Below are 16,931 nucleotides of genomic sequence, written 5' to 3' on the forward strand. Positions count from 1 at the left end.
AGTCAGTTTGTCAGCGTTTCCGTTTTGTTTTTCCGGCGGTACTGGATGTTGAAGTCAAATGGCTGCAGCGCCAAACTTCAGTGCAGCAGCCGGGCATTGTCCCCTGCCACCCAGTTTAGCCAGACCAGCGGGTTGTGATCCATGAGCAAAGAAAAGGACTGTCCATACAAGTAGGGTTGTAACTTTTTAAGGGCCCACACCACAGCCAGGCACACCTTCTCGATGGCGGCGTAGCTTACTTGTCTGGGTAACAGTTTCCGACTTATGTAAGCCACGGGATGTTCTCTGCAATTGGCCCCGACTTGGTTCAGTACTGCCCCCAATCCAAACATAGAAGAGACCGTGTGAACAAGAAAACGTTCGGTTGGATCATGAGCTGCCAAGACAGGGGCATTTATAAGTGCATTTTTCAATTGTTGGAATGCCTGCTCACACTCCGGGGTCCAGGTTACTTGGCAGGGAAGGTTTTTCCAGGTAAGAACAGTAAGGGGTTTGGCCAGGGCGCTATAGTTGGGAACAAACTTCCTATAATATCCGTCCGTCCCTAGAAAAGCTAACACCTGTGTCTTGGTTCTGGGGGTTGGCCACTGGGCTACAGCCTCTACTTTAGCGGGCTCAGGCTTCTGCTTCCCACAGCCTACTCTATGCCTGAGGTACTAGACCTCAGCCATTCCTATGTTGCATTTGGCAGACTTCAGCGTTAAGCCTGCTTCCCTAATCCTGTCTAGAACCGCTTCTATATGGGCCAGGTGCTCCTGCCAGGTATTGCTAAAAATGGCGATGTCATCTAAGTAGGTGCAGGTGTAGCCCTGGAACCAATCTAAGAGCCGGTCCACCATCCTTTGGAAGGTAGCCTGGGCGTTTTTCATTCCAAACAGCATTACCTTAAATTGGTATAAACCAAAGGGGGTGATAAAGGTGGAATTAGGTATGGTGTCCGGGGCCAAGGGGATCTGACAATACCCCTTACAGATATCAATGATAGTGAGGTATTGGTCCCTGGCCATCCGGTCTAGCAGTTTGTCTATCCTCGGCATAGGGTAGGCGTTGGACACTGTCTTTTCATTTAACCTCCTGTAGTCCACGCAGAAGCGGGTCGTACCGTCCCGCTTGGGTACAAGGACTACTGGGGAGGCCCAGGAGCTGTCCGACAGCTCAATCACCCCCAGTTAGAGCATCTCGATCTCCTTGCGCATGTTCTCCCGTACCGCCTCAGGGATGCGGCATGGGGTCTGGCGCAGTATGAGTCGACCTGGTGTCTCTACTCTGTGAGTGGCCAGAGTGTATCCATGTGCATTAGAGAAGGTGTCTTGCTTCTCTCTTAACAGTTGTTGTACCTTAATATGCTCCTGTGGGCTCAACTGATCTCCTAATTTGACCTCCTCTGTGTCACTTGACAAACTTCCGTCCCCCAGGAGGTGTGAAAGGGAAAGGCTGTCAAACTCCTCAGAGGTGGGTGCGCATATAGCAGTCACCTCCTCGGAGCGCACATGGTAGGGCTTCATAATGTTCACATGGAGCATGCGTCGCCCCCCTGACCCTGCACATGGACCGATTATATATGTGGTGTCACATCTCTGTTCCAACACTTTATAAGGGCCTGGCCAGGCAACCTGTAGCCTATCATGTTGGAACTGTTTTAAAACTAAAACTTTCTGCCTGACCTGAAAGCTATGGTCCCTGGCATCCCGATCATACCATGTGTGCTGACGAGTCTGGCCGCCTGAAGGTTTTCCCGTACCGACCTGGTTAATTCCTCCAGTCGGTCCCAGAACACCAGCACATATGGTATGATGGGGGTAAGTCTGTGCTATGGCCTCCCTCCTAATGTTCCTTGATAAGATCTAGGGGACCTCACACCCACCTCCCAAATAACAACACAAACGGGAAGAACCCTGTGGATTCCTGCGGCACCTCTCGGTATGCAAAAAGAAGATGGGGCAGAAATCGCTCCCAGTCCCGGTGGGTCTCGGCGAAGGTTCAGGGCATCTGTTTTAGCGTTCCCTTAAATCATTCGCATAGCCCATTGGTCTGGGGATGGTAGGGGGTACTAACTATTGGCTTAATGCCACAGAATTTCCAGAGGTGCTGGGTCACTTTCACGGTGAACTGAGTACCCTGATCCGAGATTATGTCCTTGGGTAACCCGATCCTGGAGAAAATCTGCATGAGAGCCTCTGCTACCGTTTCAGCATGGATATTAGTTAGCCACCGCCTCTGGATATCTGGTAGCGTAGTCCACCATTGTCAAGATAAATCTCTTGCCAGATGGGCTAGGCTTGGCTAAGGGACCACTATATCCACCGCTATTCGGCTGAACGGTTCCCTCGACTATGGGTAAGGGGTGTAACTTGGATTTCCGGCGGTCCCCCCTCTTCCCCACTATCTGGCACGTGTCATAGGTATTGCAGTACTTTCTGACTGATACCTGGCCAGAAGAAACTCTGGGTCAATCGATACCGGATGCGACTGAGCCCTAAATGTCTGTGTAGCGGAATAACATGTGCTATCCGGAGCAACTGTGATCGGTACCGCTGCTGTACCACCAGCTTCCTAATGATAATCGGGTCTGACCCGCCTACTCTTTACTCAGACTCCCTGTATAACAATTTCTTGTTCCACACAAATCTCTCCCCCTCTGCCCCGGATTGGTCAGAGGTGACCTTATCTCTATATACTTGTAACGTGGGGTCAGTGATCACAATAAATATAACCCTCATGGGTATCACCATGACCGAAAACGCACATATTATTAAAATATTAAAAAAAAAAAAAAAAAAAATAGTCCCCTATGCTCTCCCTACAGTGTCTAAGCGCTTGTCACATCTGTCCATAAGCTCAGCTCACAGTGAAATGGCACATCAAAAAATTGTTTAAAACATGCTTAACACAAAAAACAACAACTTGATTTTACCCATTGGATACTGGAGGTCTTTCATTTTTGCGGTTTCATTTTTCTTCCCTGTCTTCACAGAGCCATAACCTTTTTATTTTTCCGTTAACAGGGCTTGTTTTTTTTGTGGAAAAGGTTGTACATTCTAATGCCACCATTCACTATGGCAAACAATGTAGTGTGAATCAGAGAAAAAAAAATCCAAATGGGGTGAAATAAAAAAAAAAAAAAGATAATTCCACCATAGTTACAGGTTTTGTCTCTATGGCGATCCCTATCCAGCAAAACTGACCTGTGCCCTTTATTTTCTGGATCAGTACGATTACAAAAATACCACATATGAATAGGTTCTTTTGTGGAAACATTTTTTTATAAAAACTTTGAAAAAAGTTTTCTTACTGACCCCCATAACTTTTTTACAGTTATGTCTACCGAGCTATGTGGGGGGCTGCAGTTTTTATTGTTATTTTGGAGTGCGTGTGACTTTTTGATGACATTTTATTACACTTTTACCTTGGGTAAGTGAATCAATGAAAAGATGGCATAATTGGCTTTTTTTTTTTTTTTTTTTACCGTTACGCTATACGCCATATGGGATAAATATTTTTATGTTGCCCATGATGTTTGTACTTTTTTAATTGTTTATGTATTTATTTATTTTTATTCTACGAAAAAAGGGGGTTTTTCTTAGCACGTCTAGGAGGCTAGAATATTTAGTGGTTAGATTTATTTTAGCTTAAACTATAGTTCCATAGAACTGCAATATAAGCTGAATTTGCAGTTATAGTATGTTCGCCTGTCACCTGCACACCTCTATAGGAACTTCAGCTCTACTACACTGGGTCTCTTCAGAGAGACTCAGGCAATTAGAATGAAGGACCGGTTTCTCTGATCCCCTTACAGGGGAGCCGGTCCTCACCCAGAAGCACGCACTTCCAAGTGCTTTGCTATTTAGATTGTCGTGGTCACGCTTGACCACGGCATCTTAAAGGGGTTGTCCTGGGTGTTCATATTGATGGGTCCTCAATATCAGATCGGTGGGTGTCCGGTGGGTGGCACCCACGCCGATCAGCAGTTTGAAGAGAATGCACGCTGAGGATAGGTCATCAATAAAAATAACTTGGACAACCCCTGTAAGGGTTAAATGCCTGTGATCAGTATTATTGCTGGTCGCAGACATTAGCCATGGGCCTCTGCTTGAAGGGGTGCCAAATTTAAAGACCCTCACAGCGTTGTACATGTACAGCGCTGGGAGTCTAAGGGTTAAACAATTGGTCATTTTCTGATCACACATTCCCTTTAACACAGTTATGGCAGAAAACTGTTTTAACTGCAATAAGACATTTTCTCCAAATGATACAATTGTCAACTTTGAAAATCAATCATCATGCAAGCTGTTCATCATGCATGAATGTATTCAGGAGTGAAGGGGGCATTTTGACCTTCACCCACATATTTATCTAATGATTGCATACCATAATTGGTTATTTACTTCATTCATAGCACACATGTCCACTGACCTTGATTTTTATTCCATTTTGAATAAAAGCCAATAAATGAAACAATAATGTTTTACTTTATGAGCAATTCATACACAAATACCATTTTTTATGGTTGTACATATCGAGCTTGTTTCCAATCTTATTTTTTTTACTTTAAACATCTTTTTCAATGGAACTGGAGTGGTAAAATAATGGTAGGTTAAAAATGTAAGGAAGGTTACAAGATCTTATCAACATTTAATACACAGCCAAAGTGTTAACAAAATGTGGACAACCAAATCACATCCAGATATCCTTCTAAAAAAGTAATCTTAAAGGGGTTGTCCGGGTTCAGAGCTGAACCCGGACTTACCCTTATTTTCACCCCGGCAGCCCCCCTGAGCCTAGCATCGGAGCATCTCATGCTCCGATGCGCTCCAGTGCCCTGCGCTAGATCGCGCAGGGCACGGGCTCTTTTGTTTTCAATAACACATTGCCGGCGGTAACTTCCGCCCAGCGGTGTGTTCGGTGAAGTCACCGGCTCTGAGGGGCGGGCTTTAGCTCTGCCCTAGCCGTTTTACTGGCTAGGGCAGAGCCAAATCCCGCCCATCAGTGCCGGTGACGTCACCGGGGTTCCTGTCAGCCCCATAGAGAGCCCCGGTACGTCACTGGAACTCAGAAAAATGCCTTTGCCCTGTGCAATTTAGCGCAGGGCAAAGGAGAGCATCGGAGCATGAACTGCTCCGATGCTCATGTCAGGGGGGCTGCCTGGGTGAAAATGGAGGGCTGTCCAGGTTCAGCTCTGAACCTGGACAACCCCTTTAAAGCCATGGCTTATCATGGGAATCACCTTTTAAAAAATAAAATAAAAATGTCCACTTTTACTGCAAGCCTTGTCGTTAGACTTTAGCTCATGGTTGCTGGGATTTACTTCTATTTAGATACAGACCTGATTTTGAGAGATAATACTTGGGACAACGGACCTGTGCAGGCTAGTGAAGTTTCACACCAAACCTGGCTCCAATCATGTTTATTGATTAAAATGTGTGTCCTGGAACAGCACCATGCAAACCGGTCTACTCCATTATATTACCACATGGTTACAGTAACTATATAAAGTATTCATACCACTTGAAAAGCTTTATTTTTTATTACAATAAAACATACAGTATTAAAATTAAAACAAATGACTACAATAATGATTATTAAAGGTAACCTAATATGTTGAACATACAGTCTGATCTGCCAGCTTCTTGTTATATAGCAGGAGAAGCTGAGATGATTTAAAATGGGGCACATTTACTAAGCTAGCCCTTACATGTGAATAGGTTCAAGTCAGTGCTCTGGCAGGGACACTTAAGGACACTCTTGTGTTGTCTTGGATGTGTGCTTAGGGTTACTGCCTGGTATTAAGGTAAACCAGAGGCCCAGTCTGGGGTCTAGAGCACTCTGGATCAGGTATTCATTAACAATATCTGTATTTTTCTACGTTCAGCTGTCCCTCAACCCTAACCAGTCTTTGCCCCAGCTTCTGAAAAATACCCCCATAGCATGATTCTGCCACCACCATGCTTCATTGTAAGTATGGTATTGGGCAGTGCCTCATTTCCTCCAGACATGATGCTTATAATGTTGACCAAAATGTTCAATCTTGGTTTTATCAGACCTGAGAATTTTGTTTCTCACAGTCAGCACCCTTTCAGTGCTTTTTGTGCAAATTCTAGGTAGGCTTTCAAGTGTCTTTTACTGACAAAAAAAAAAGACTTCTTCCTGGCCACTCTGCCATGAAGCCCAGATTGTTAGAGTGCTGCAGTAATAGCTGACCTTCTGGAAGTTTCTCCCATCTGCACACAGGATCTTTGGAGCACGGCCAGAGTGACCATTGTGTTCTTGGTTCTTTTTTCCAAACTTCTGCCATTTAAGAATTATGCAGGCCACTTTGCTGAAACTTTCAGTGCCGCAGAATTTTTTTGTACCCTTCTGCATATCTGCCTCCACATAATCATGTCTCCGATAGCACTACAGGCAGCTCTTTCCTCCTCTTGGCTTGGTTTTTGCTCTGATATGCATTCTCAGCTCAGCTTTGAAACCTTATATAGACAGGGGTGTGTGTTTCCAAATCATGCCCATTCAACTATATATAACAAAAGTAGATTATAAACAATTTGTAGGAACAGAAACAGAATGATGGGGGAAAACATGATTTTTGTTTTCTTTTTATTTTAGCACAAGGCAGCAACATAACAAAATGTGAAAAAAGTGAAGACTTTCCGAATGCATTGTATAGTTTGGGAAAACAGGATCAGTTGTATTATATACATTTAAATCTCTACTCTTTCTATGGTAAGTCAGTCCAGTGGGCGGTCTTACTCAATGATGGGCAGCTTTCCCTGTATTAGTGTACATTTAGGGCAGATTCACATGACCGTACTTGGTCTGGGAAATATAGTCCTTATTTCGGCCACATCTTCTGGACCAACAATGGCTTTGCTGAATGCAATATGGTGTTTTAGGATACAGTTATCCTTGGTCCATTGTACTGTGCTCACATGATAAAGCCAGCCAAAATCCCACCCACCTGTGGTGTCTAATGGGAGCATGATTTTGATGTTAAAGGAGTACAGCCATCTCAGACATTCATGGCATATCACTAGGATATGCCATTAATTTCAAATAGGTGCAAGTCAAGTGAAGGAAAATATAAAGAGAAGGAGAGTGCACTGCGCATGTACGGAGTGAGCTCCATTCACTGCTATAGAAGCCAAGAAAGAGCATTACAAGCTTGCTTGGCTAATTTCAGAAGTGCTTTGGCAGACAATATTGAGTTAACAAGGCATGCACGGCCACCTAGCCATTCACCGCTATGGGACTGCCGGAAATAGTTGACCCACCGCTCAGCTATTTTCGGAACTCATATAGTAGTGAAAGGAGGGCAGCCTTAAACGTCAGGGGGCCCGCACCTATCTGACATTGATGATATATCCTAGCGATGGAAATATTCCTTTAAGATCCTGGCTTTACCAGAAAAATTGCACAGCCTCTAGCTGTCAGGGGGTGGGCAGTGTTTCAGCACCATATGGCCACAAAGTTGAGACTGTGAGCTAGCAACTACAGTGAAAACTCAGAAAAGATCAGATTCCTGTGCTTTACAATCTTCATTACTGCTTGCAAATGCCCTGAAAAAAGCTGCAAAAAATGAAGGTGGCCCAAAATAAAAATAAAAAAGGAATAGTTATTCAGCTAGCAAATTCTATTTGCCCAATTGATCCTAGATAATTACCACATCTCCCTGGCTATGTCAGCTTAGAGACTGCAAGGTTTCTTGTCAGTAACCAGCATTGGCATTGTATAAATATTTTCAAATTAACTAGTCCTTACTATCCAAGAGTCGGGACAAAGAATACTGCCGTTTCATGTAGAGATTTAGGGCTGTATTACACCTGCTGATTTTTCATATGAACGCTAGTTAGCGATCATCTTGCAGTGTAATACAGCCGCCGATTGCCCGATGAACAAGCAAACGCTCATTCATCGGGCAGTTGTGATTTTTAAAAGGTTTCTGTCACCTGAAAAATGGTTATTAAGCTGGCTGACATTAGCGATGTGCTAATGTCAGCTGAACATAACTATATTAGTGCCATTTCAATATATGCCGCCGTTATTGAGAAAAACTAACTTGTATAATATGCTAATTAGCCTCTAGGAGCAGGAGGGGTGTTGCTCCTGCTCCTAGAGGCGCCGTTCGCCCACCTCTGGCCACGCCCTGCTACACTAGATTGACAGGGCCAGGCAGCGTTGGTGTCCTACCTCCGGCACTGTCTGCAGGCACAGTGAGTGAAGGGCGCTCGCCGGCTGCCAGCTTCCTCACTGCTCCCGCGCCAAATACTGAACAGCAAGAGATTTACACTGCAGACAGGGCCGGAGGTGGCACTAATGTAGTTATGCTCAGCTGACAATTAGACAGCACGATTTGCCGCCATCAAACGAGGATTTTTAACTATGCTTAAAGGGTTTCTGTCAGCAGAAAAATACAAATTTTTCTGCCGACAGAAACCCTTTAAGCAAAGTTAAAAATCACCGTCTGCCGGCGGCCGATCGTGCTGTCTAATTACAATCTGCTGGCGGCAAACCACTAGACAGCATGGGGACAAACGATGGCTTAGCGATTGCTGCTCTCCATGCTGCAGAGGAGATCAATGCATGTAATAGCAGCAGTCTCCTCTGCTATATAGCAGGCGATTGCCAGGAGGGAACACTTCTCTCCCAACAATCGCTTGCTCAATCTGCCTGTGTAATACAATAATTCTTTACAATTGCTTATGTGGCTCTAGGAGTGGAACATACAGTAGGAGACATGTGTATATCAAAATTTAACTAGTAATATACTTGAGAAGCTAGGTTTTAAAGGGAGTCTGTCACCTCCATATGGCCATATACAGTGCTTACATGGCTCTGTAGCACACCTATACAGGATTGTAACAGTACCTTTGTCTTTAGACTTGCACCAGCAGGAAAAACTAAGTTTAATTCATATGCAAATGAGCACTCGCAAGTGCCCAGGGGCGGCGTTCAGTGTGTAGGTGCCCAGGGGCCCACCCTCCAAGTCTTGCCTCATCGATAGGTCCTGACTTGGAGGGCGGGCAAAGGCAGAGGCTGGGGAGGAGTAAAGTGAAAAGAAGACAGGGCAGCCTGGGCACCTACACACTGAACGCCGCCCCTGGGCACTTGCGAGGGCTCATTTGCATATCAATTAAACTTTGTTTTTCCTGCTGGTGCAAGTCTAAAGAAAAGAACAAAGGTACCGTTACAATCCTGTATAGGTGTGCTACAGAGCCATGTAAGCACTGTATATGGCCATATGGAGGTGACAGACTCCCTTTAAAGTGGACCTGGAACCAATCCTGACAAGTAAGTTTTAAGAACCACATGCATGCCTCATGTAATAATTATGAGCATAGTTTCATATAACTCTGTGTCATTCCTCTATTATTGATACTAGAAGTTAAAGGGGTTGTGCCATAAACTACTTTTCACTCTAAATCGTGTGATCAGCTGTGTTTCTGCCGCTCCTTTGGATGCCCCAGTTACAGTGGACATAGTACAAAAAAGTCTCTCATTGTCTCCCAAAGGTCTGTCTTAAATAAAAAATAAAAAATACAAAGAAAAGAAAAAAAAGATTTAATAAAATAAAAAAAATCCCTAAAAATAATAAGAAAAAAGTGCAAAATAAAAGAGTGTTTCCTGTCCCCAACAGTCTTTTTATGACCCTTTGGGAAACATTATGTGTTGATCGGTATAGATAGGTAATGCGTCTCTAATTAAATACTGTCACAGAGGTGGGAGGTGCTAAAAGAAAGCTAATCTTTATTAAATTCAAAAGAAATAAACAAAACAAAATTTGGGGTGATATCTGTAACGTAAAAAAAAATGAAAGACTATGGCAAAACAGTATAACCCAGAACACATAGAGGACTTAAACATATAGGTCATGTGTGTTCAAAATAGCATGGTAATGCTCAGTGTGTACACCTGAGCTCCACTAGACCAGTTATCACCAAGGTGTAAAAAATATTTCATAACCACACCAGTAATCACACCTTACTGGTTGTCGCCGTGGAGTGTGTGTGTCCAGGAGGGATTGGGATGGTACAGGCTAATTCATTCCCATTATGGGCTCTATGGTAGCATTCTGTAAAAGGCCCCAGGTGGTAGCCTCAACAACCCTGATCCCCCAAGCCCTGCCCGTCTGCAAAATCTCAGCTATTACCCACATGTGCGTGGCTCGACATGTTTCTTCAAATGTGAGTCATCATGAACTGGTCAAACAGTGGTTAAACAGCTGAGAAACTCCGGCCACCTGAAGCACCGGGCTATAAGGAGGAAGAACTGCCCCCAGGAGGAGCCAATCCGATGATAGAGGGGCGGGGAAAACACCACGCGTTACCTCCCCCCACCGTACGGCCGCACAAGATAAGTCACCCGGCTCCTATTGGTAAGTAGGTGAAACGAGGATAAACACAGGAGACAAACGTTCACATAAATGCCGTGATACATAAAATAAAATGGAAAAGGGGACACTGAGAAGCACATGCCAATAAACAAGGGCCATTCTTTGATAACATGATGAAATAGTAAAAGGTCTTAGATTGCATAGATGCAACATCCAAACATGAATAGTATTCAAGTGACTTTATCAGTTCGATATCACCACCATACTGAGTGTTATACCAACATCCGATCAATCTAAAAGAGCATCGGGTCTCATGGAGATAGAATTGACCACAGGAATCAAGGGGACGGACGCATTGAGAATATTGTAAATCACATCCTATTTGATCAGAAATTCATACTAGGGAGATATGAGAATCATGTGATGCGCCTGGCCTCACTTTTATTAGTCACATGTATATAGCCCCAGTGGTATAATGGGATATATGTTAAGTTGGATCATAAATTACCTATGCAGTGACCCTGCAGGATGTGCTATATCCATATACATGTGACTAAAGTAATCAGCACCCAATATGGCCACAAGTGGCGTATTGTGCCAGGGGAAAGCTATGGCCCCCCTCCCCGCTAAATTGTATGTGGCCAAATGGGAACTGACATTTTCATTAACTGTCAATATCCAGGCGTCCTTTTTCCTTAGAGACAGTAAGTTAAAGTGCTTACTAGTTATTGCAGGGCCCCTATAACTTGGGGCAGGAGGCGGTAATAACCAGTGAGCGTCAGTCTCTGCAGTGAAGGAAAGCGCTTACTGGTTATTGTAGGGCTCCTATAACTGAGGCCAGAGTTGGTAATAACCAATAGGAGGCAGGATGGAAGAACAGGTCACCACTTTTCCGGTAAAAATGATTTTTAACACGTTTCTGCAGCATTGCCCCTGAAACAAAAGGTTCATACTTACCTGCTCACCGCTGCTCCGGTCCTCTGCGCTGCACCCGCTGCCGACATCTTCTGGTCCCCGCACTGTTTAAACCTGGCAGTGCATGGCCATGGTCACATGCACCTCTCCAGCCAATGACTGGCTTCAGCAGTAACATATTGCTTGTGGCCACATCACTGCTGAAGACAGTCATTGGCTGGAGAGGTGCAGGTGACCATAGCCATGCACTGCCAGGTTTAAACAGCGTGGGGACCGGAAGATGGGGGCAGTGCAGAGGACCAGAGCGGCAGGGAGCAGGTAAGTATAACTCTTCGGTGTCAGGGGCGATGCTGCAGCACGATGAAGGCGGAATGACTGTTGTGGTGATCATTCCTCCCCAATCACTTTGCATAGGCTTGTGTAATATGGCAATGCAAATGAGCGCCGATCGACATTTTCATTTTATTTGCGGCCCCTTGAAATAAACCGACGTAACAATGCGGCCCTCAGACCCCAAAAAGTTCTGCACCCCTGCTCTAAAGTTTCTTTTCATCATTCAGCTCCCATTCCTTTTTGTTTTTAAAATTTACCACACTTGCAGTTTTCTCTTATCCCCCATCCTTGAATCCTCCTTCTTGGTTTGTCATGTGTCTGATGTCCCATCTTAGGGCAGTGACATCAGCAGGACATGTGACACTAGGCATGCCCCCTCTTGTTCTTACCATTGACAATTGTGCTTCCTGCATTACAAGGCTCAAATGCAGGACGTAACCTACATTAACCGAATATCGAAACAGATTTGCCACAGGACGCAATGGTCGGCGAATAACTTTGGAATAAGCGGTTTTTATAAATTAAGGTATAACAGTGATGTTGGGGAGGAAGGGGGGGCATTTATATTAGTGGCACAATGAACATGCTACTGGCTGTCCCTGTACAGTATCACACTGGCAGCATTTTCTGGAAAGGGACAAACTGTTCCGCAGCACCTCCATTAATAAAATGATTAGCAATAACCGAGGAACAGAACAACAGAGTTAGAAGAAAAGTGGCTCTAGAATCGTTAATGCATGGCAATACAATTACACAGTACAATTATTTAGTAAAATAGACATGTCAGAAGTGGAAACTGGTCATCTTTGAGATTTAATGGCGCATGAATTAAATATATAAGTATATATGTGACTGCACATTATATAAATGCCAATTATAAATGCTTGTGCCAGAAAAAAGTTCACATGTAACTGTGTATATTCTGTTATGTCTCACTACTAAGATACCAAACATTCAAAGTATGTATCACTACAGCTGAAAGAATCTGCCGGCTAAGCTGAAAAAGTCTGCTCCTGAGTTAGGGAATCGCTCACTTCCATGTGGAGCCACACTGCCCTCTTATGTGGAAAATTCAAGACAAAGCAGCTTTTAGCAGCATTTTTCTCAATCAGGAGAGCCTCAAATTGGAGCTCGGACTTCCGTTATATAGAATGAACAGCGTTTTCAGCAAGTCAACAAAGTGGTAATACAACCTGCTTTACCTTACGTATAGCATAGAAATGAAAGGTATAAGAAACTGCAACCATTTGATCTCATTAGAAATTCCATACAATCATATAGGAAGTCATCTGGTTAGCTGCAGAGGTGTCCATTGATGACAGTGCTTGTGTTTGGTGGCAGACTATAGCCTGTGAATGAGGGCTGGGCGATAGACTAGTCCACTATTTCCACATCTATAATAAACTGCGTCGACTAAGCTGTCAAGCGGTATTTTTGGGCATAAAAATAAATTATAATAGGTGGAACTTTCACAAAGGTATGGACGCAACTTAAAAAAGGTGGTGCCCCCTTCCGGTAAAATAAAATTAAAATTAAAATTAAAATTAAAAACTGAAAAAGCATGGCTTACAGTTTGTTTGCCTCCATCTCTATAGGTGGAATTCCAACTTGTCTGTAGGCATTGCAATAACGAATTACCGTATTTTTCGCCCTATAAGACGCGTTCCCCCCCCCCCCCCCAAAGTGGGGGAAAAATGTCCCTGTGTCTTATGAGGCGACTGCTAATGAGCGCCTCCATTATGGAATCGCTCATTAGCACCGGAGGACCGGGAAGCAGTGAAGGCTTTGTACTCACCGCTTCCTAGTCCTCCGCTCGGCTGTGCTGTGGCTGTGAGCGCGAGTTCACAGCACAGCTGACAGCAGGAGGATAAAGAGTGCAGGCAGTGAGGAGCGGCGGCGTTCAGGAGCAGGAAGGGTAAGTGGTTTCTTTATTTTATGTTTTGAGGATGCTGGGGTCTGAACTGAGAGGTATGGGGGCAGTAATAAGAGCATGGGGCAGACATAGCAGGCATGGGGGGCAGTAATAAGAGCATGGGTCAGACATAACAGGAATGAGGGCAGTAATAAGAGGCATGGGGGCTGATATTAGAGGTAATGGGAACTGATATGAGAGGCATGGGGCTCTAATCTGAGATCTGATTGCAGGTCATTCACATTGGGGTCTGATCTGAGGTCTTATTGGGGTCTTATTAACATTGGGGGTCTGATTGGGGATGTGAGCTGAGGTCTAATGAAAAATATTTTTTTCTTATTTTCCTCCTGTAAAACCTAAAAAATAAGTGTGTCTTATGGGCCGGTACGTCTTATAGGGCGAAAAATGCGGTATACTATAATATATGCCCATCCACAGGAAGTTATAGAACAAAACCTGTGGATAATGATTTCAAACCCCAATAAGCATATAGCAGATAAAGCCTGCCAGAAATGAAATTTCCAAATCCCCAGTATGTCAATGTTGTTACTGATTTCACGCCATCTGTGTGCAGGGGTGAAATCCATTGCGAATCCACAGCAAAATTCACATATAATACATGCAGATTTTGCTGTTGAATACGCACAGATTTGGGTGAAAATCCACGGCAGATCTCTTCTGCTAGGTCCGGACTCACACTTAAAGCTTTACAAATGCAGCATCCTGTGTGAAAGCTGTGAAGTGGAGGGGATAGGCAAAAGATAGAGCAGATTGTATTATGGAATTATTTCTTGGTGGTTGACAGAGCTTCATTGTACATGTCAATCCACTTAAAAGCAACACAAAAAAATATAATGATATGCTTTCATGTACAACATTTTTCAATCAGACTAAGCATTATGGAAAAAATGAACTAAGATGTACAATAATAGATAAAAAACACATGTAGATATACTGTCATGCGCACACACTTCACTGTGACTTCTAAATAGTTTTGCTATTACTTTCCTTATAACAATACATCTCTTGTCTAGTTTGTTAGCTCTGGGCCATTGCCAGTAATGAAATATTTTTCTTCTACCAATGAAAATTGGTTTCCCGGCCCTCCCTCATGTCCCAGTGTCACCTCACTTGACTTTTAATTTGTGATGTGCTGTACACCTCTGGCTAGTAACTGAAGTTAGTGTAGACTTAGGTATAAAGCCTACTTCACTACAGTCATAAAATTTAAAATTTAAAAATAAAAAAATCAACGGTAAAAAAAATGAGATATATCCAAATTAAACTTGATACAGATTAGGCTATGTTCACATCTGCGTTGGAGGCATGCTGGGCTATTTTGTCTGGTAAAATGCCTGGGTTTTTAACAGAGACCCGATGGATTCCACTATAGTCAATGGGGTCCATAGGTGCCATTTGTTACTGTCATTTGACAGTATCGGCTCTTCTGTTCATTTTCCTCGTTCTACTCCTAAAATGGAGAAGGGTGATGGGGCAATGTAAACAATGGTGTCAACCCAGCCTTAAAAGGAATGTGTCATCATAAATTGTTTAAATCATGTTTTTATGCGAAAAAGTCACACTGGTCACTAGATCTACATGTGCCAAGCTTCCAAGGTAATCCCTACCTAGAGGCACAACCAATTTAAGTTGTTGGTAGATCTTGATGGAGAAGAAGCCTCCATTTGTCTCATCTCACCTGAGATGGGACTAAGCACTAGCCCTAAGTGGCCGTGCTTACTGAAACGGCAGAGCGGGCCTGCACTCTGCTGTAACCATAGCTCCCATTTCAGTAAGTTGGTTACTGAAGCAGCGTAGCTTGTTCTGCTATGTTATTTTCAAATATTTAAAATATTTGGATTGCTTTAATACTATGCCACCCAACACAATGAGTGTTGTACGTTTTGTGTTTTTTTATTATACAGTATATAGAAAATGCATATGAATGGGACTTTACAAAACTATATTAGCATGCCGCTCAAAAAGTCAACATGGATTTGAGGACATGTTATGGATTTTCATATCTGTACCATGCCCTTTCTGTCCCAGATTTCAGAATTTGCCATAAATTTCATCCACTACAAGTGTGAAAGTTGCAGCAAAATCTGCAGATAAATCCTGCAAAAACTAAAGGGGTCATTTATTAAACCGCTGTAAAGTAGAAATGGCTTAGTTGCCCATAGCAACCAATCAGGTTTTTCCAAAGGAGCTGTCCAAAATGCAAGGTGGGATCTGATTGGTTGCTATGGGCAACTAAGCCAGTTCAACTTTACACCAGTTTGATAAATGACCCCCTAAATGTAACATATTTCAGGACGTTTCTGCAGTAGGTATTTTTCGACTACCTGTGCACACAGGAGTCACATATAAACCACTCCTACCTTTTCATGGTTTTCAATAAGTATTTCAACAACAATGTTCTGAAACTTTAAGTCCATGATGGCTGCCACCGTTTCTTCTTGAGGCCTCATCAGCGTCGGTCCGAACACCACTCCCAAATTGGCTACAGTCATCAAATTCTTCTTGGCGTTTGCTGAAACACTGGAGAAAGTACAAAAGAGTTGTCAGTATTGGGTCCGTGACCTCACCGCAGTGTGGCAGAGAGTCGTCTGCACACTGCAGCGCCACGGGTCCCAGCTCCCGCCTACCTCACAGGAGGAGCAGGCACCCACCAGCATAACATTGCATCCCCCCCTTACTGCCAGGTCTCATCTTGTGTGTGCACCTCTCCCATTGTTATACAGGTGAAACTTGAATATCGGGCAAAGTTCATTTATTTCAGTAATGCAACTTAAAAGGTGAAACTGATATATGAGATAGACTCATTACATGCAAAGCGAGATATTTCAAGCCTTTGTTTGTAATAATTTGGATGATTATGGCTTACAGCTTATGAAAACCCCAGTGTCACAATTTTGAGGTACCCTTTGCTCAGGGGGTATGGATTAATTAGCTGACTAGAGTGTGAAACTTTGAGCCTAGAATATTAAACCTTTTCACAAAATTCTAATTTTAAGCTGCATTAATGCAAGTCCTTTTAATTTGCATTACTGAAATAAATGGACTTTTGCATGATATTCACATTTTTCGAGTTTCACCTGTAAGAGTGGACAGCATGCTTCCTGATTACTGTCTCTACCCGGAGGTGGGGTTACTGGTATTTAGGGCAGCTTCACTGACCATGAAGTGCCCAGGCGTAGTTGTTATACCTGATAACGTCTGCTGAAGCTTCCTGCTGTGTACTGGACTTCTGCCAATTAACCCTGACCTTCCCTGACTGTCTGCCTCCAGCATTGACCCCTGCATTGCCTGACTACGAATCTGCCTGCTGTCATTTGTAAGTTCGTCTGGACCTCTGACCTTGAACTGCCTGACCACGAGTCCGCCTGACCCAGTATACCATATAAGGGTGCATTGACGCAACTGTATAAATGGATCCACTTCCGT

The 16,931-nt window shown here is 43.6% G+C and overlaps 1 protein-coding gene across 2 annotated transcripts in view; it reads right to left on the reverse strand.

The window, feature by feature from the left end:
* Positions 1–16,931, reverse strand: part of ARHGAP10 (Rho GTPase activating protein 10) — a 353,126-nt gene that overhangs the window by 130,338 nt on the left and 205,857 nt on the right. For both annotated transcript variants that reach the window (XM_044300373.1, XM_044300381.1), the window contains exon 18: positions 15,866–16,025. In XM_044300373.1, the coding sequence (XP_044156308.1) occupies positions 15,866–16,025 (160 nt within the window). The remainder of the gene's footprint in view (positions 1–15,865; positions 16,026–16,931) is intronic.

Source organism: Bufo gargarizans, chromosome 1, assembly GCF_014858855.1.
Source record: "Bufo gargarizans isolate SCDJY-AF-19 chromosome 1, ASM1485885v1, whole genome shotgun sequence".
In the NCBI taxonomy this organism is placed as follows: domain Eukaryota; kingdom Metazoa; phylum Chordata; class Amphibia; order Anura; family Bufonidae; genus Bufo; species Bufo gargarizans.